The following is a 21,526-nucleotide window of genomic DNA, read 5'->3' as shown; positions in this document are numbered from 1 at the left end:
TTTCTCATTGCCTTCTGAACAAAACTATTCTTTGTGCTAAAATGTTTGTTATAGTTGCGCCACATTTGAGCACTCACAAATAAAGGAAAAAATAACTGCAAATGAAGGACAACACATTATTGAGGAAAGAGAAATTTGCTGAACATAAAGCAGCTTAACTTCCAATCCTGGCTTTGTTCTTCACTGCCATATGCTCATATTTTCTTCATCTTTACCCAGTGAAGTCTTGGCAGAAGTGCTGGCTTTTTCTGCCATTTTTCTGCAAGATTTGTCCTGATTTTAATATTGTACATGTTCTTTCTCTTCCAAATCATTTGGATTTATTTATTTTTCTTCTTTATGGGTTTTCCAAAGGAAAAAGTAACACCTAATCTGTCACATAAGTAAGAGATTTATTCCTTTAAATCAGTGGTTCTTAGTGTGGTCCTGGGACCAGCAGCATCAGCATCATCCAGGAACTTGTTGGAAATGCAAATTCTCAAGCCCTACCTCAGACCTACTATGTCAGAAACTCTGGGGGTGGCAACCATCAATCTGTCTTAACAATCCCTTCAGATGATTCTAATGCATTCTAAAGCTTAAGAATCACTGCCTTGAACTACAAATACATCTAAGACAGGAATACTAAATTTGGTAGCTAAGAGGGGTTAACTAAGACAGAAGCACATTTTCTTATTGCCATTGCTGCATAAGATGAGAGTAGAGCAGTATAGCCAAGAATGGGATGGTGTTCTGATGAGATGTAAAGATTCTGAGTTGACTTATGGAGCCTAGATTCCCTGTACCTTGTCAACTCCTCTTAGTTTCTTTGTCAAAGTTTCTGCAGAATGGCCCTGACCACCTATTCATAGATCAGTCTGAGCACATGATATCATTTGTCCTCCAATCAATAGCAATTAAGGAGGGGTGGTGAAGCTAGCTATTTACTGGACTTAGGCAACAAGGAAAATGTTACTACTCCAACATTTGTTGATGGCATAAATGGTCACAGTTGTTAAGATTAAAGCAATCATCCAAGAGAAAGAAAAGAAAGGTCTTCAGGGATAACACATGCTTATTTTCTGTTGTTGGCTAAGACCTACCACCCAATGTCTCTTTGGAATGAAAAATATAAGCTTGTTCTAGTTTATGAGAATAGTATAAAAATAGTGCAATGACAAGAACAATACAGAGGCATGAGCCTAGGAGTCCGCATTAGAAAATTCCTGAGTGTGTGTGTGTACATGTGCATGCAAATACACTAAGAATTATCAAACAAGCTTTGCGTACATGTATATTTTAGCCCTATTTCATGCTCAGTAATTTTTTTTCCTTTACTCCATATTTTGTGCTGCTTTGTTGTATTTTTTGAACCAACAATAATAGCTAATATTTACTGAGTGCTGCCTACATGCCAGGCTCTACAGTAAGCACCTTGCTTGCATTTTCTCAATATATCTCTGGAGCTCCTTGACTAAGGCAATGTTAAGCCTAACTCAGATATAATGGAGCTTTGTTTCAATCCAAAAATAATATTCAATTTATTTCTACTAGTTAAATTAGAAAATACTCATATTGAATCTCTTCAAATAACATTTTTTTATCTTGTCCTTCAGGCTTGTGCCTGGACAAAAGAGAAACAAATGCACCTACTTTTTGTGGCCCCATGTTGTGGAGCAGGGAAGAAGGTATTCCCCATTACGGGTGGCTTTATAGCGGTCTATTCTCCTTTGAGAACTAGAATAAAGACATAGCTTCAGGTCGTGTCTACTTACACCATTCCACAATGAGCTCATTTGTGTCATCAACAACCAGGAGCGATTAACTTGACCACATATTACCACATCTCTTAAACTGAGGTAGGAGAAAATCTAAACACAAAGAAAAACATTCATGATTTTGAAAAAATATGTGAATTTTGATCTAACTCTTCAATTTACCATTTTGTGTGAGTGTGTGTGTGTGTGTGTGTGTGTGTGTTTTAATGGTAATGTAATCCGTATATTGTGGTAGCAGGGGTTTATGTGCATGAATTTTATCTGAAGGTAGGAATTTTATCTAGAGTTCTAGAACTTACCTGATGCTGCCTTTGATATAATGTGATCAAATTGATAGTTGCAGAAGGATGGTGAGGAAGATAGGTAGATTTATTTTATTTTCTGAATTAAAGTGGTATTCTGCTAGAAAGTGAATAATTTTCCAAATAATAGCTGGTACTACATAGAAGGCATTCAATAATTATTTTCTGAACTGGATTCTTTTTAAAGTTATAGGATTCCTGGGAAAGATCAATAAACCCACTTTGGCTTCTATTTCTAGAAAAAGGGTAGACTAGAAAATCTGGAAATCCTCTTGATACAAAACATCAGTAAATGCTAAAACAAACATTTTAAAAAATATTTCCTTTTTAAATTTTTTAAAATTTCAGCTTTATTGAGGTATATTGACATAAAATTATAAGATATTTAAAGTGTACATCATAGTGAGTTGATTTATGTATACATTGTAAAAGGATTCTCCCATCTAGTTAAATTAAACATATCCAACATCTCACATACTTATCTTTATTTATTTTTATGAGAACATTTAAGTTCTACTCTGTTAGCAATTATACAACACAGTGTTATCAACCATAGTCATTATTTAGATGACTTTAGATTACTTTTAATCTAAAGTGTATTAGATTATTTATCTCCATGTATTACTTAGATTCTCAGACCTTATTCATCTTATAGCTGAAAGTTGATATCCTTTTTCCAAACTCCCTATTTCCCCTACCCCATAACCCCTAATAATCAGTTTTCTACTCTCTAAAACAAACATTTGTTTTTTAAAAATAATTGAGTTTTCAAGAAAGTAAGGAAAATATCCAGGGCCCCAGTCTTTGTAAACCCAGGCACACAATAAGATATCCACGCCATAGTTGCTTGGGATGGGAGAACAGTGGAGGTGGTTGCTGCTTTTCATAACAAATAGGTTCAGATTTTACTGGCCATGCAGGGACAGAAAAAGTTACCAGGCTTATACAAAGCTGGAGGTCATAACTGAGTCAGAGGGAGAAAGAGAAGGAGACAGAGAAAGGGAGAGAGACAGAGAAATCCAGGATTATAAAAAAGAGATGTAAAAACAAAATAAAAAACTGCTATTGACAAGAGAAAAACTGAAGTACCTAGCCTGGGATGAAAAAAATTTCCCAAAGAATTTGTAACCAAAAACCACTTATTGTGTGCATTGGAATTTGAATTTTATTATGTGTGGGATCTAACTTGAATTTATTACCTTTGTAATTGTATTTGATACATTAACATGAAAAGAGTTTCCAACTTGGTAGTAACTATGGGGCATTTGGCAGAAATAAATACCCTCTCTCTAAAGAAACACACCCTCAAACCTGGCCTTGTAGAATTCGTACAGATTAAGCCACAACAAAATGAGCTCTCAATAAAAATTACAAAACACAGGAAGGAAAAAAAGTCCAACAAGAGTGAACAACAGTAAAACAATAACTTCATGAATAAAATTGTCAGTAATCATGAAAACATTAAGGTGATGAAGACAAAAAAATTCTTGAGAAAAGCTGTTGAAAAAGGACTGGGCAGATTTATAAAGAAACCAAATAAAATTCATGGCAATTAAAAACATAATGATTGAAACTAAAAACTCAACAGATGAGTTAAATAGCAGAAGAAACCCAGCTAATACAAGGAATAGCAAACTGGATTATGTATAATGAAATTACACAGGATAAAGCACAGAGAGATAAAGAGATGGAAAATATAAAGGAGGTTAAGAGACACATTATATAACATAAAAAGGTCCAATATTCTATATATCTTTATAGAGTTTCCAGAAGGAAGGAACAGAGCAAATGGAATCAAAGCAAAACTCAAAAATAGGGCTTCCCTGGTGGCACAGTGGTTGAGAGTCCACCTGCCAATGCAGGGGACACGGGTTCGTGCCCTGGTCCGGGAAGATCCCACATGCCGCGGAGCGGCTGGGCCCGTGAGCCATGGCCGCTGAGCCTGCGCGTCCAGAGCCTGTGCTCCGCAACAGGAGAGGCCACAACAGTGAGAGGCCTGCGTACCACAAAAAAAAAAAAAAAAACATATTACAGACAAAAATGCTTTAGAACTGATGAAAAGCAACAATTCTCAGATTTAAGAAGCACAAGAAATCCCAAACAGGGTAATCAAGATACCATGGGTTTGTAGTGAAATTGCAAAAGGCCATAAGCAAAGGAAAACCTTAAATGCAACTGGAGACAGATTACCTACAAAAGAATGTCACTTAGCAGTCGCAGAAAGCATAGTCAGCAGAAAATACTTACCAATCTCAGATACCACATGCAAGTAAATTACAACTCAAGGATGAGTATTAAGTAAAGACACTCTACGACAAAGACTGAGAGAGTTTGCCTCCAATACACCCATCACAAAACAACTTCTAAAGGACATTGAAATCAGAGGAAAGGAGTGAGATGAAATAGTAATGATGGGCAAAGAAATTTAATAAGCATAAGGGTAAACCCAGCAACCTTATAAAAACATATAAGGATGATGACACGTGGGAGTACAAAAAACAAGGGACAGAACTGCTAGAATATATTCATACTCTAAGACTGGAGAAAGTAATCAGAGTTAAAATGTTCTAAATTCCATTAATGAGTCAGGAAGAAAGTATAGCTATTAATTTACTTTAGGCTTTATTAAGGTAAATGCACATGTCAAAAATATTTAAGAGAAGCCACTGAAATAATGGAAATAGAATGGATATCTTCTAACACATGAAAATGGGGACAAGGCGGTAGCTTTTAAAATTCAATAAATAAAGGCAGGAAAGGACAAAACAAGTACATAAAAGAGAATAAATAGTATAAAATAAGATGAGAAAAATGAATCTAAGTATATCTAGCAATAATAAATTTAACAAAATTCACTGCTTGGAAGACAAAGATTATCCCTAATAATGCTTTTGCTTTAAAGTTTTCCCCTCTGATATCAATATAGCTATCAAATTTCCTTTCAGTTGTGTTCATCTTGTTCAGTATTGTATTTTAGGTGGATTTTAAAAATTTGTCTGATAAAGAGGGTCACTACATTATAATTAAAGAAAACAATACAAATAATTTACTAAAGATATATAACAATTCTAAATGAAAGTATCCAGTAGTAGAGCTGCAAAGATACAAAGGAGAAATTGACAAATCCACAATCATCATGAAAGGTTGTATCAGAACTCTCAATTGTTGATAAATCAGTGTGAGGAAATAAAAATCTTTCCTGGATTCCTCAGTGCTCCTGAGGAAAAAGCTCTAGCCTCTGGAGACAGAAATCTATATGATAAAAAGGTAATGTTTTGTCTTCACTTCCTCTATAAACATTTTACTTTCCACATACTATGGAGATTAGATCTGTAGCTTTCTGTCTAGTTAATTTCTCTGATCTAAAAGGATAATAAAACTTCTCTTGTCTCCCCAAGAAGGTCAAATGTGTATAATCTGGCCTAGTTCCTTCCCTAGGTCAAGTTCCCAAGATGTCAGGAAGATCCCTAATAATTTACATTCAAGGAGATATGTGTCGCAGGATCTGGGAGACATCTATAGATCATAAAAACTAGAGACACTGGTGCTTATCTGGCCCTTGGAGAGATGTATTTACAAGGAGTCCTACCTCCCTCTTTTACTTATAAGGACCCTTGTGATTACATTGGATCCACCCAGATAAACAAGGATAATCTCACCATCTCAAGATCTTTAACTTGAGTCTGCAAAGACTCTTGCCATGTATTCACAGGTTCTGAGGATTGGGGTGGGGGTGGGGGGCAGGTAGCACAGGGGACTATTATTCTGCCTATCAAACTATGTAAGGAAATGATAAACACTAAATTTAAGAGAGCAGTTAATTTTTTTTTAAGATCTTTATTGGAGTATAATTGCTTTACAATGTTGTGTTCGTTTCTGCTATATCACAGAGTGAGTCAGCTATACATATACATATATCCCCATATCTCCTCCCTCTTGCATCTTCCTCCCACCCCCCCATCCCACCACTCTAGGTGGTCACAAAGCACTGAGCTGATCTCCCTGTGCTATGTGGCTGCTTCCCACTAGCTATTTTACATTTGGTAGTGTATATATGTCCATGCCACTCTCTCATTTCATCCCAGCTTACCCTTCCCCCTCCCTGTGTCCTCAAGTCCATTCTCTACTTCTGTGTCTTTATTCCTGTCCTGCCCCTATGTTCTCCAGAACCTTTTTTTTTTTTTTTTAGATTCCGTATATATGTGTTAGCATGCAGTATTTGTTTTTCTCTTTCTGGCTTACTCTGTATGACAGACTCTAGGTCCATCCACCTCACTACAAATAACTCAATTTCATTTCTTTTTATGGCTGAGTAATATTCCATTGTATATATGTGCCACATCTTCTTTATGCATTCTTCTGTCGATGGACACTTAGGTTGCTTCCATGTCCTGGTTATTGTAGATAGAGCTGCAATGAACATTGTGGTACATGACTCTTTTTGAATTATGATCTTCTCAGGGTATATGCCCAGTAGTGGGATTGCTAGGTCATATGGTAGTTCTATTTTTAGCTTTTTAAGGAACCTCCATACTGTTCTCCATAGTGGCTGTATCAATTTACATTCCCACCAACAGTGCAAGAGAGTTCCCTTTTCTCCACACCCTCTCCAGCATTTATTGTTGGTAGGTTTTTTGATGATGGCCATTCTGACCATTGTGAGGTGATACCTCATTGTAGTTTTGATTTGCATTTCTCTAATGGTTAGTGATGTTGAGCATCCTTTCATGTGTTTGTTGGCAGTCTGTATATCTTCTTTGGAGAAATGTCTATTTACATCTTCTGCCCATTTTGGGATTGGGTTGTTTGTTTTTCTGATATGGAGCTGCATGAGCTGCTGCTGCTTGTATATTTTGGAGATTAATCCTTTGTCAGTTGCTTCATTTGCAAATATTTTCTCCCATTCTGAGGGTTGCCTTTTCGTCTTGTTTATAGTTTCCCTTGCTTTGCAAAAGCTTTTAAGTTTCATTAGGTCCCATTTGTTTATTTTTGTTTCCATTGCTCTAGGAGGTGGGTCAAGAAGGATCGTGGTGTGATTTATGTCATAGAGTGTTTTTCCTATGTTTTCCTCTAAGAGTTTTATAGTGTCTGGCCTTACATTTAGGTCTTTAATCCATTTTGAGTTTATTTTTGTGTATGGTGTGTAAGAGAGCAGTTACTTCTGAGGGAGGGGGAAAAATGCAGTTAGAGCGGCTTTAATTGTATTTGTTAAGTTTTATTTCTTAAACTGAGTAGTGATTACACAGGTGTTCATTATATTATATTTCTTTGCATGCCTAAAATATTTTATTTTAAAAACCTCACTTTTGAATAAAGTACCCAGGAATAAATTTAAGGAGGTGGAAGACTAGTACACTGAAATTTCTTTCTTTACTGAAAGAAATTAAAGAAGACCTAAATAAATGGAAAAATATCCCAAGTTAATAGATTGGAAGACATAATAACAATAAAAGAAATTTAATCAGACTTTGAAATCTGCCCATGAATAAACACCAAAAACAAACCCACAGGCTCAAAGAGTTTACAAGACTATTCTATCAAATATCCAAGGAATAGGTAATACTAACACGAATAGTATTAAGATGTCAATACTATCGAAAGTGATCTACAAATTCAGTATAATCCCTATCAAAATGCCAGTGGTCCTTTTTTTTCCCCAGAAACACAGAAAAGCCAATCCTCAAATTCATATGGAACTGCAAGGGGCCCCAAGTAGCTAAAACAATTTTGGAAAAGAAAATCAAATTTAAAGGAGACACACTTCCCAATTTTGAAACTTATTACAAAGCTACAGTAACCAAAACTGCATGATACTGGCATAAGGATAGGTAAATATACTGTTGTAGTAGAATTAAGAGTATAAAAATAAACCAGGGCTTCCCTGGTGGCGCAGTGGTTGAGAGTCCGCCTGCCGATGCAGAGGACACAGGTTCGTGCCCCGGTCTGGGAAGATCCCAATGCCGCGGAGCGGCTGGGCCCATAAGCCATGGCCGCTGAGCCTGCGCGTCTGGAGCCTGTGCTCCGCAACGGGAGAGGCCACAACAGTGAGAGGCCCGTGTACCGCAAAAAAAAATAAATAAATAAACCAATACATCTATGGTCAATTGATTTTTGGAAGGATGCCAAGAACATTCAGCATGGCAGGAACAGTCTCTTCAATAAACAGTGCTGGGACAACTGGATATCAAAATGCAGAAGAATAAATTTTGGACCTCCTACCTCACATCATACACAAGATTTACTCAAAATGGATCAATAACCTAAATATAAGGCTAAAATCTATAAAACTCTTAGAAGAGAAAATAGGGGTAAATCTCCATGACCTCGGGCTTGGCAATGGACTCTTAGATATGACAACAAAAGCGTGAGCAATAAAGGAAAAAATAAGTTAGGATTCATCAAAGTTTAAAACTTCTGTGCATCAAATGACTTTATCAGAAAGTAAAAACTCTACCTTTTGTCTGTATGTGCTGCAAAGGGGAAAATGTGCCACAAATTGTCAGTCATTGAAATGGCCTAGAAGTACTGGAAAGGTATTATGGTCAATCAGATGGCCTGAAAAGTGTACCTGTACAGTTTTGCACATATACTATACTTGAGGAAGTATTATAATAGACAGGGTTTATGCTCAGGGGTAAAAGCAACCTAGAAAAGAGAAGTAGCAGCACAGAATAGCAGTAGAAGTGTAGGGCCAAATTTCTGAGACTCTAAGCAATGTGAGAACAAGTGACTTGTGTAAGAGTTGGGTAAGAACAACTTGGTGTAAGAGGGGGCCAGAAAGCAAAGCCCTAAGGGTAGCAAACTGTAATAGAACTAATGAAGACGTAAAGTCACTGAAGAGAGCACCTCTGAGTCTCCTCAACACACAAGGAAATGGACATGCCACTGCTCAGGGTGGATTGAGCCTTTATTCCAGAGTCACTGCTACTCCTTGGAAGGTTACTGTCTTAGTTTCCCAAGGCTGCTGTAACAGATTATCACAAACTGTGTGGCTTAAAACAACAGGAAAGGATACAAGTCTGAAATGACAGTGTTGGCAGGGCCATGCTCCCTCTGAAGGCTCTAGAGGTGGCTCCCGCCTTGCCTCTTACTAGCTTCTGCTGTTTGCTGGCATTCCTTGGCATTCCTTGGCTCATAGCTACATCACTCCAATCTTTTTCACATGGCCTTCTTCCCTCCTGTGTGTTTCTGTGTATCTGAATCTCCCTCTCCTTTCTTTTATGAAGAAACCAGTCATTAGATTTAAGACCCACCCTAATCCAGTGTGATGTTATCTTAGCTAATTACATCTATTTTCAAACAATTTTGGAGCGATTTTGAATTTTGAATTTTGGAGCAATACTACTCATTTCAATTACCTAACTTCCCTGAGTCCATTTCCACATCTGCAAAATGAGGGTCTTTGATGAGCAAATCTCCCAAAGCCTCTTCCATACTGAAAATTTTATGATTACTGTTGTGATTCATGGCCAGATAGTTAAAACTAGACTTCTAATTGTATTGCCATTGTGTAATCTTTAATGTTAAGTTTAAAAGGTTGATTTTTCCCATATCATGTAATTAAATTACTTTTAAATGAGAAATCTAACAGAATATTATTTATAACCAAAAGAAAGTCCATTTCTAACTGGATTGTACCCATCATCCAGGTGCAAATCCTTGCGTAAATGGAGACAGACTTTTATATGAAAGGCATTCCTGCATTCTTGTCTACCTAGTAGAAAAGCAAGGGGCTAATAGAAAAAGACCATATAATGCCATTTCCGATATGTGGTATTAATTTATTCACTAGTTCATTTAACACTTATTGTTAAGCACCTGCTCTATGACAATCATACCTCACTAATTCTATAGAACATTACCCAGAAATATTTAAGAGGCAGATTTTCCACATCTCAGTGTGGAATAAATTTTTGTGAAGAATTTAAGTGCAATTACCATAAACTTACACTTTCTCCTAGGGAGTCATGCCATTGTTGTGCAATATATATTGAGAGTTCTAAAACATTCATATGCGTTTATACTTGGAAAAATGGAAAATAACTCCACAAGGAACAGGGGCTGTTGCCAACATGGAAACCTGGGAAGAACATCAGGGCAGGTAAGTGTGGATTTCTAATTCAATTCCATAGAAAATTACTGTGTGGTTATTCTATGCACGGGATTCTAACAACAACAGCAAAAAAAAACTGACAAGATGTGACAGAGAATAAAAAGCAAAGTTTTAAGAAAACTTAATACCATAAACTATATATAAGTATCAAGTGTGAAGCTATTCAGTCTTCCTATTTAATATGTATCAGTCAGTACCCACTATGTGCCAGGTGGAGTGGGATCTTTAGGAGAAGAAAGAACATCTAGTGGTCGTGAAAACATAGTGAGGCGAGCTAGAGAAATGAAAACCCATATTACAAGGGAATTGGAGGGATGTAACAAAGAAGACAAAATAGGAGAGAAGACCCTTGCACCCCTAGTAGGGGGAGAACAAAAGAAAAAGAATTCACAAGTTCAAGGAAGCCTGCTCTGCCCCTAAGCAGTCACAACAGGTGCTGGTGGTATATGATCCCAGCTAAGGAATATGGCAGCAGCTGGAAGAAAAGTCTACCTTTCACACTTAATGCCCACTCCTCACTCCTCCTGACTCATGTGGTAATGAATAACACTTGCAAGAGACCAGGAATGGTTCCTGGGATGGGGAGACTATGAAATGCTGACAGTAAGCTGAAGCACCAGGTGTACAACAGATATTTTCATTTTGACCCCAAATGATAGAACTAGGATCCCTGGGAGGAAATCAATAGCTGACAGATTTCAGCTTTATGTAAGGAAAGTCCTCTAGGCTAGTCCCTTCTAGCACAAAGACTCTATGATTTTAGGATTTTGTAATTCTCTGCTCTCCCAAGCAAGCAAGTTCCAAAAGAAAGGAATGTATAATGGTCATGGTGAGAATTAAATATATTCTCTAACCCTCTGTGGTGTTCGATTGGTATTGGAACACATATCAGCACATGTGTTCAACATAGAAGCAGGGAGAAGGATCAAGGAAGAGCTAAAGTGAAGTGGGCTGACTAGGAAGGATGTCTGCTCACTGATTATGATAGAACATAGAGTGTGTTACCGAGGAGTTACTGACTTGGGGTAGAGGAGCCTGTTGGAAGAGATGAACTTTAAGTTCCTCCTAGACGAAGATTCTGTTATTCTAAGATTTTGTAATTCCTTGCTTTCCAAAACAAGCCAGCTCTTAAAAAAAAAGAACTTCATGAGAATTAAATCTATTCTCTAGTAACACCAGCACTCCCTACTTATTTGTTAGATTGCCTGGATAGTAATGCATTTCATGTGGGAGTTCTTGCTGTGAGCACAGTGAAAACCAAACAAAAATAAGTCCAGACACCATTGGCCCTGGAGGGGGAAAATGTTACAGTATAAATCTTCTAAATCAGACACAATTTGTGCATCACAGAATTATGCGACAGTGTGCACCATCAAATAACTGTAGCAAAGCCTCCTGAGCAACTGTATAGCGCTCGGTTTACAAAATGTTGTTACGTGCACGCTGGCCAAATCATTCCGCAAGGCCTATATATTCACGTTGCTTGGTAAAGCTGAAGAGGGATTCCCTTCAGGTCAAGATATCTGTATTTCTCGAGGTTTATAAAAGAGAAAAAGTAGAAATGAGAAAAACATGCCTGTGAAAGGCTGGTTTCCACTAAGCTAAGTCAGGTACCACTCACTGGTACCTCTATCCAGTGACTGAGTAGGTGAGCCTGTTAGTTCTAAACCAAGAGACCATACCTCAAAGCTGGAGAAATGGAAAAGATCCTTTCTCTTGATGGAAATAAGATATAATAAAAATTAAAGGTTCAGTTTTGGTCCATTACACATAATGTGTCAAAGCCTATATCACAACCTTCAGGCAGGCCTGGTCCTCTGCCCAGGAATAAAAGAACGATGGAGGGATGTGAAAACCCGAACCCTTCCTCTTTCTAAACCTATTAGGTGGGACTAACACAGTAGGCATCTGAGTGGAATGTGAGTAATAGCCACTCCCAGAGGAGGGCATCCACTTAGGAGGGCTACCCAGTGCAGATGTTTGAGCTTCAGTGGGGGAGGCGGGCATCCAAGTGAGGCAGAGGTGAGGGGTGAGGGCATGGTGTCAGAGGTGGGGCACCAACAGCATGAGGAAGCTGGCCTGGCACAAGGCTTAGAGCCCAAGTGCACAGGAAAGTGATCTAGTCAAGCAATGGGGACGCAAGGAGAGATAAGGCAGGTGGTCACCCTGGGGGGCGTGGAGGGGAGATGGAGCTTGGTGGTGTGAGAAGCACATCGATTCTTTTTTTTTTTTTTTTTGCGGTACACGGGCCTCTCACTGTCGTGGCCTCTCCCGTTGCGGAGCACAGGCTCCGGACGCGCAGGCTCAGCGGCCATGGCTCACGGGCTCAGCCGCTCCGCGGCATGTGGGATCTTCCCGGACCGGGGCACGAACCCGTGTCCCCTGGATCGGCAGGCGGACTCTCAACCACTGCGCCACCAGGGAAGCCCGCACGTCGATTCTTGAGATGAGGGACTAGCCTGTGTGGAATGTCAGAACCAGAGGAGTGTAAGGAGGGTGGTACTTGCACAGGAAAGGTGGCCGTGACGGTAGGAGATTGGTACATATGGGGAAGAGGTGGATAGATCAAGTAAGTTAAAAGGCTAGGAAATTGGGAGCCGGGTTTCTCCCTCTAGGAGAAGGTAGTTATGAGTGTGGAAAGGAAGAAAACTAGAATGAACCCTGTGGTGTTACACTGGAAGTGGGTATTGGTGGAAAATCGTGGTTTTCGATTATATACAACTAGATAAATAGGGGAGGCTAGGAGCAGGAAAATCATCCCCTGAAGCTCATGAAGAGTGGACTCTTGAACCAAATCAAGGTTCTGTTAACAAGAAAGAGGGGAGGGATTGACTATTAAGCAGCAAACATCTTGCCAGTCCACCACCCAACAGATCGTCAAAGTAGGGAGCAAACACCCTTGGCTTCAGGACGCTTTCACCACCTCTTTGATTTCCTGGGTCTTACTCACTAACCTAGTAGTATTTAGTATTTAGTATTTAGTATTATAGTATTTCTAGGTTATTGCTAGACCAGGGGTCAGCAAACATTTTCTAAAAAGGGTCAGAAAGTAAATATTTTGACTTTGTGGGCCAAGAGGAAATGTCCTCAACTCACTGAACAACAAATCACCAAAAGATGAATGGTCTTTTTTATTTTACATCTGAAAATGTAAAAACTATTTTTAGTTAGAAATTCATACAAAAATAGGTGGTGGTGGGCAGGTTTGTCCCATAGGCCACAGTCTGCCACCCTTGCTGTAGACCATCTCCATCCTCAGCACTCCCAAGATGGGGCCCAGCTTGGTGGCTCTTCTGGGACTTAACCTAAAAGAGCTATGGCAAGATCCCTTGGGGCAAGCCAAATTCTTAACCCTATTTGTTTCTTGTCACCCCTGTCCTGAGGGCAACCTGTGTCCTGAAACACTCATTTCATCAGAACCAGTAGAGCCAAATTTAGGGGCAAGAAATGAAAAATCCCCAAAGATCTTTTTTGGCAACACTGCTTTGCCTCAGAAGGGCCAGTTTTCACAATTCCCAGAGATTAAAAATAGAGTTCTGTTAGAATGTGAATCTATTTAAACATTCACTAGTAATCGAGGTCATCATTAGGCAGCTTAGGCATAAGTGCTTTTAAATGTCAGAGTAAACCTCTTGGGTCATTGACCATTGACTGTCTACCAGTGGGATTGTTTAGTATTGGTTTAGTCATGTTTAGTATTGGTAGGCTCATTCACAAACATAGTTCACATCAGCTTTATCCCCATTATACAAATCAGGAAACTGAAGATCAAAGAGATTAAATTACATGCTGTAGATTACACAATGTCTCAGTCAGCTCAGGCTACTATAACAAAATACCGTAGACTGAGTGGCTTGAACAGCAGACATTTCTCACAGTTCTGGAGGCTGGGAAGTCCAATATCAAAGTACTGGCAGATTTGGTTCTTGGTAAGGGCTTTTTTCCTGGCTTGTAGACAACTGCCTTCTTGTTGTGTCCTCACATGGTAAAGAAAGGAAGCTCTGGTGTCTCTTCGTCTTCTTCTAAGGGCAGCAATCGCATTATGGGGGATCTACCCTCATGACCTCTTCTAAACCTAATTATCTCCCCAAGATCCTACTTCCTAACCATCTCATTGGGAGTTAATACTTCAACGTATGAATTTGGTAGGGGCACAACCATTCAGTCCATAACACACAGTTATCCAGAGCTCAGATTCATACTTCGATTTTCTACATTTAGGATTCATTTCCCTACACAATTTCCACTGAAACTTTACCCCATTCTAGAATGATATATTGTTCTCACCTGACTGCCACCTGCCTAGAATAGAATGAGTCATAAAACACCTTTCAGCGTAAATTTTAATCCTCACCATATAACCTCTATTTTGAATATTTTCCCAAAGCCTCATAATTATTAGACATTTTCCAATCATAAACTACTTGACAGTATGAAAAGACTTTCATCATTTTGCTGACAAATTCTCCTAAGAGATATTTGTGTCAAAATTCTGCAAACACCCATTTACTTGAAGAAAAATTTTGTTCGAAAGTAAACCTCAATTGTTTAATGAAGTCATTCTCCTCATCCAAATTCAAAATGGAACTTTGCCAGTACGAGGTCAAGAGTTTTCTGTTCCCTGTTTAAACTAACCATTCCTTTTTGCACAACATCTAATGTCAAAAAATATAACAACACTTTCCCTTCCAAACAGAGGAAAATTTAACCATATCCCATTAGAAATAGAACTCCCAAGAGTAGAACACTTAACAGTTAATCTGCTTCCATGGCTAAATTGCATGTTCTATTTAAACTTAATCTTTAAAAAATTTAAATATTATTTCAATTCCTGGACCACTCGTAGCAACTATCTTGTTCTGCTTACCCAAAGTAGGACATTCTAGAGGAGTTATTTTTGTTTTTAATGCAGTATTTCTGATGTATAAAATGGTAGATATTCTAAAAACTTAACTGTGAGCTTCTTCTCATGTATATAGAATCTTAAGGGAAAATAATAAATTAATGTGAGTTTTTCACTCTGTACCTTTCTTCTATTTCTCCCTAACTTAAACTTATTCTCAAAGGAGACATATGCTCTCTAGAAGACAGTATCCTAAAAAACATTCTACTATGATTCCCAAATGCCATTAAAAGTCAAAACATTGTTTTGGATATAAGTTCCATATGGGTCTGAACTACGGTTTGGTGGTTATAGCCTGACATTCAAGAGTTAGATCCCAGGGACATATAGACCAATATTTCCACAAGTGTTACTTAAAATATTAAAAAATATTTGGTAGGAAAAAATAATTATGTGACCAAATAAGTTTGGGAACTTCAGATCAAAGCAAAGTAAAATATTATGAAACATTTAAGCATCTAGAGGAAGAAAGAAATTAATAATAAGCACATATCCATTAATCAGATTTAACAAATATTACCCTTTTAGAAACTGAAGTCAAGAACTTTTTTCTTTAGGACCTTCTTTTATCTCCAGAAAGACAGTGACATTAACCATTTACTGTGAACCTCATTTTTGTTTTTTTAATGTAAATTCTCTATTCTCACAGCTTCCAAGATGCCGCATTATCCTGGTTTTTCCCTGACTCTCCACCCTGGTTCTCTGCTCTCTCCATTTTTCTATTAGTCTAGGGAAACAATAGGATATATACATATGTATGCACACACACACACGCGCACACACACACACACACACACTGTAAGTAATTGGCTCCCACAATTATGGAAGCTGAGAAGTCCAAGATCTGCAGTTGGCAAGCTGGCTATTCAGCCTTCAATGGCTTGGATGATACCCACTCCCACTGGGGAGGGCCATCTGCTTTACTCAGTGTACTAATTCAAATGTTAATCTCATCCAAAAACATCCTCACAGACACACCCAGAAATAAAGATTAGCCAAATATCTGGGCACCCCATGGCCCATTCAAGTTGACACATAAAATTAACCATAACAGTCCCCAGTTGGCTTCCCTGCCTTTTCTTAAATCATGGGTATTTCCCAAGGCACACCCTTTGGCACCAGCAAATTTTTAAAAATTCTCTCCCTCAAAGAGTTTGTTCATTCTTACGGCTTATATGATATTTTATTTATGACAACTACCTAATCAAAATTTTAATGCTAGACTTTCAATAAGAAGGGAAAGAAGCTTGTGTGAAGGTGGAAAGGACATTTACATTTATTGTGCACTTCTTCTGTGCTAGGCATTTCATTTTAATTCTTAGAAGACCCCTGTTATGTGTCCATGGTTATCCTAGTCTAAAGATAGAGGGACCTAACTCTATACCATTTTCCAGTTCTACCTGGATTAGGCTTGCTACATAAAATACAGGATGCCCAATTAAATTTGAATTTACATAAACAACTAATAAATTTTTAGTATAAGTATATGCTACATATTGTACAGGACAAAGTTATACTACAAAGAAAAGGAAAACTTTACCTGAAATTTAAATTTAATTGGGCGTCCTGTATTTTTACTTGCTAACTCTGGCAACCCTCACCTGAATTGGGGTCCTCCATTGCTTGTTCTGGTCCCTTAGCTCTGTATACAGACCCTCAGTGTCTGCCTGACCACCTGTCCCTCATCACCTGCCTGTTGCCATGGTCACCACATGTTGACAGCTGCCATACCCCGATCCCTGTGTTCTACGCACCTGCAGGACTCTCACCAGATGGGAATTCTTTCATGCTCACTACCTGGCTTGGCTGTGGCTGTTTGGCCAAATCCTCTGAAGACCATTCTCTACCACAGTCAGCTATGGAACAGTCTTCCCCTCACTCCACCCAGAACTAGCACCACCCTGGTGGTCGTGATCCTGGTTAAGTGTCCCACCAGCATATAAACCATGCCCACTTTCCATACAATACAGGGTCTTGTGGGAAGGGGGAAAATATGGATAGAAAACTGATTTTAAAAACCCAAAAAATGGGCTTCCCTGGTGGCACAGTGGTTGAGAGTCCGCCTGCCGATGCAGAGGACACGAGTTCGTGCCCCGGTCCGGGAAGATCTCACATACCGCGGAGTGGCTGCACCCGTGAGCCATGGCCGCTGAGCCTGCGTGTCCGGAGCCTGTGCTCTGCAACGGGAGAGGCCACAACGGTGAGAGGCCTGCGTACCACAAAAAAAAAAAAAAAAAAAAAAAAAACCACAAAAAAAAGCAAAGCCAGAGAGGCATCTTAACAGCTCAGGGGAGCAGAATGAGCCCCAGAAAGGAAGAGTAGACAGGATTTTTGTTCAACATTTTTTCACCATTGATAAGACTGTAAGCATCATGTTTATAAAAGCAGTGAATTCCACAGGCTGTACGACATAGCTAACTCACTGAATATTGGAATTAGAACCAAAATCAACAAGATGAACTTGAATAGGAATAACAGGAACTGCTGTGTTTAGGTTGAGAATAGCAGTGACATAAGGTAAAACTGCTGGCCAGCAGTTCGGATAAAAAAGACCTCAGCATTTTTGTTCAACACAAGTTCAAGGATAGGCATTATGATGTAGTAGATGAAAAAACAAGACTTAGATTCAAACATACCCTATCTCAATTCCTGATTTCACCACTTAGGGAAAGAATGGGAGCTTATGGCAGACATCTGTGCTGCATTCCCATGCCAACCCTCCTAAGAGGTGACAGGCCCCCTAATGGGAGCCCTCTGAAGGCCACAGCAAATGACCACTAAAAAGCCTGCCTTGAACGCCATGGTAAGAATCCCTGTGCCCAAGCTTGGTTCAGAAACTGTGGAGCCTCCTGCCTTCAAGGGACTGAATCAACTTAGGAAGCACAGGTGTGGTGGCCAGCACTGGACTTAGTGGGCTCAAGTCCAGTGCTCTTCTTGGGTTCTTGGGCTCTAAGAGACCTCTAAGACTCTTGCACAACCAAGGAGCAGGGGCCAAGGGGGATTAGGATTACATGTCATGATTGAGATTGACTTTACTGGCTGCCAAATGGGTGGAGACGTGTAGCAGACGGACCTGACATAGGGGAATAAATAAATATGACATTTATTTTCATCCAAATATTAGGGAGTATAATTCACACTCTACAAAGTTTAAAGTACTTGTTCAGTCAGACAGACTCAGACCAATCCCAACCATACCACTGCGATTTAACCTACTTTCCAAGCATCATTTCATTTTTTTGCAAAAAAGAAAAAATAATGCCAAATTCACAAAGCTTTTAGGAGAATTACATGAGATAACTTGTGGTAAAAACCCTAACATAGTTCTTAGTGTGGTATGGTTGCATTTTATACAAATATGAATTCTGTGGATTTAAAATAGTGCAATAAAAATGAGACCCATTCTATGGCAAAATTTGAAAAAAATGTGAATCCCATTTTATATTTTTATTCTTACGTGGAAAAACATCTTGAATGGGTATCATTTGCTAATCACTAATTGGATGTGGAGAATAAAAATAAAAGGGGAAGTTTAGGATGACCCTCACAGTTAAGATTTGGGTGACAAGTGATGATGCTGTTTACCAAGAAAGGCCAGGAATATGGAGGGGTGGGGAGAAGTCCCCCAACGGCAGTAAGGAGGTGATGTTTTTAAGTTAGACAAGCTAGGGGGAGATTCTGTGGAACATTCAGGTAGAGGTGCTCAGCAGGTATTGCTGATAGTGGCCTGGGTCTCAGAAGAGAAAGCTGGCTGGAGATTTATAGATTTGAAAGTCAGGAGTAAACAGCATATAACTTAAAGCATGTCTTTGAAATCACCCGGAGATTGAGGATGGAATGAGAAGATGAAAGAAGCAGTGATGTAGCCTTTACAAATACTATCATATAAGAAGTGAATAGGAACACATTATCTCTAGAGGAATCTTAAAATGAATGTTCAGAGAGGTGGACAGAAAACCAGGAGGGAGTGTTGTCACTGAGGCTGAGTTTAAAGAGAGATTTTTCTTCAATAATTTTTTAATTGAAGTATAGTTGATTTATAATGTTCTGTTAATTTCTGCTGTACAGCAAAATGATTCACTTATATATACATTTTTAATATTCATTTCCATTATGGTTTATCATAGGATATTGAATATAGTTCTCTGTCCTATACAATAGGACCATGTTGTTTATCCATTCTATACATAAAAGCTTACATCTGCTATCCCCAACCTCCCACTCCATCCCTCCCACACCCTCCTGCCCCTTGGCAACCACAAGTCTGTTCTCTTTGTCCATGATTCTGTTTCTGTTTCATATATAGGTTCATTTGTATCATTTAGATTCCACATATAACTGATATCATATGGTGTTTGTCTTTCTCTTTCTGACTCACTCTACTTAGTTGACAATCTCTAGTTGCATCCATGTTTCTGTAAATGGCATTATTTCATTCTTTTTTATGGCTGAGTAGTATTCCACTATATATATGTACCACATCTTCTTTATCCGTTCATCTGTCGATGGACATTTAGGTTGTTTCCATTTCCTGGCTATTGTGAATAGTGCTGCTATGAACATAGGGGTGCATGTATCTGTTTGAATTACAGTTTTGTCTGCATATATGCCTAGGAGGGACTGCTGGATCATATGGTAATTCTGTTTTTAGTTTTCTGGGGAACCTCCATACTGTTCTCCATAGTGGCTGCACCGTCTTACATTCCCACCAACAGTGTAGGAGGGTTCCCTTTTCTCCACACCCTCTCCAGCATTTGTTATTTGTAGACTTTTTTTTTTTTTTTGCGGTACGCGGGCCCCTCACCACCGCGGCCTCTCCCACCGCGGAGCACAGGCTCCGGACGCACAGGCCCAGCGGCCATGGCTCACGGGACCAGCTACTCCGTGGCACGCGGGATCCTCCCGGTCCGGGGCACGAACCCGTGTCCCCTGCATTGGTAGGCAGACTCTCAACCACTGCGCCACCAGGGAAGCCCTGTAGTTTTGATTTGCATTTACAGAGAGGTTTAATGCTAAAGAAGTTGTCATCCATGTCTGGTCACAGAAAGGTCAATAAAGTCATAACATTTTCATCAGCTGTTGAAGGGCAGTGGAGAGTCTAGCTAGCACAACTTCAGTGGAAAAGTGGGAGCAAAGATGGGCTTCAGGAATGTCCATTTTAAGGGAGGTGATACTTGCACTGGATGCTGCCCTGATCAAATCACACTTGGAATTTTTCTTCTAACTTTGGCACTGTTGAGTGTGAAGTACTGATTGGAGGAAACAGCCATTGCATAGGAGAAGAGAAGCAGGCAGGCATCAAGATTAGGTAGTGAAAGAGAAAAACAAATGTCATGTATTAACGTGAAAAATGGTACAGATGAACTGGTTTGCAGTGCAGATATAGAGACACAAATGTAGACAACAAACGTATAGACAGCAGGGGGAACGTGGCGGGGAGTTAGTTGGTGGTGGTGTGATGAATTGGGAGATTGGGATTGACATGCATACACTAATATGTATAAAATAGATAACCAGTAAGAACCTGCTGTATAAAAAATAAATAAAATTAAATTTTAAAAAAATTAGGTAGTGAAAATAGAAGATAAATTAGAAGGCTCAGGAAAAACCAAACTGATAAGCCATGTTATATGGAAATTAGAAAGACAAAACGAAGGGGCAGAGGCAGGAATATGGAGTGATTTATATTTTTTAACCACAGAAGGAACAGCAGCCAGGAACACAGTGTGGATCAGACCCCATGGGGCTGAGGATCTCAGCATGGTGCACTCTCCACACCCTATCACTCTGGCAAAGGATGCCTTCATGATGCAAACAGCATTATGAGGAAATCCTCAAGCTCTGAATAAAACCGTAACTGGTCAGAGCCTTAAATGACCTGGGTATCTCTATCTGGGAGACAGAGCTTTCCATATAAAAGGATTAACTTGAACCTGGGTGCTGCTACTCCCACTGATTCTCATCTGACTCAGTGTTGAGTAGTAAGTCACATGAGTGAATATTCACATTGTCTAGTGTCGTTTTCTCTCACACTGCTACTTGAAGGGAAACCTCAGGACCAGGATAAGGAAGGAGCTGAGTATAAAAGTACAGAGCGATCCAGGCCACCGATTACCTGGAGAGCTCCCCTGTATTTAGAAAGTTGGGCCCATTCAGGGTGGGGAGAAAACATGGTCCATACCACTCTATGAGGGACCTACAAATAGAGAATTCTCAGAAAATGGCAACCAAGATAGTAGCAGGAGTGGAGGGGGGAAGAGTTGAGACTAGAAACTGTGAGAGAAGAATAAACAGTTGACTGAACTGGGAATTTGTAACCACATAAGTACTAGAAAATAAAATCATAGCTATGTTTTATAATTGACAAATTTGTTCTTATTCCTTGTGGATGCAGCAGAAAGAACTAGGGACAAAGGGTGCTTGGGAAGCTGCTTTCTCTGCTTTGATATGA

General features: G+C 39.2%; 2 protein-coding genes across 3 annotated transcripts in view; one reads left to right on the top strand and one right to left on the bottom strand.

Moving 5' to 3' along the window:
* Positions 1–21,526, bottom strand: part of FBXL13 (F-box and leucine rich repeat protein 13) — a gene marked incomplete at its 5' end in the record, with an annotated part of 181,607 nt that overhangs the window by 116,071 nt on the left and 44,010 nt on the right. The window contains 1 exon segment of the mRNA XM_079931715.1: positions 1,755–1,850. Within this exon segment, the coding sequence (XP_079787841.1) occupies positions 1,755–1,850 (96 nt within the window).
* The window catches only part of LRRC17 (leucine rich repeat containing 17), a 163,347-nt gene that overhangs the window by 104,377 nt on the left and 37,444 nt on the right, over positions 1–21,526 (top strand). The window contains exon 6 of one of the 2 annotated variants that reach the window (XM_079931721.1): positions 10,021–10,120. The exons of the other annotated variant lie outside the window; for it this stretch is intronic. The gene's annotated coding sequence lies outside the window, so the exon portion shown is untranslated. Of the gene's footprint in view, positions 1–10,020; positions 10,121–21,526 lie in introns of those variants that run through there. 2 annotated transcript variants of the gene reach the window in all.

The sequence above is a fragment of the Stenella coeruleoalba genome (assembly GCF_951394435.1).
Source record: "Stenella coeruleoalba genome assembly, chromosome: 9".
NCBI lineage: Eukaryota > Metazoa > Chordata > Mammalia > Artiodactyla > Delphinidae > Stenella > Stenella coeruleoalba.
This window is presented reverse-complemented; position numbering and strand designations above follow the sequence as displayed.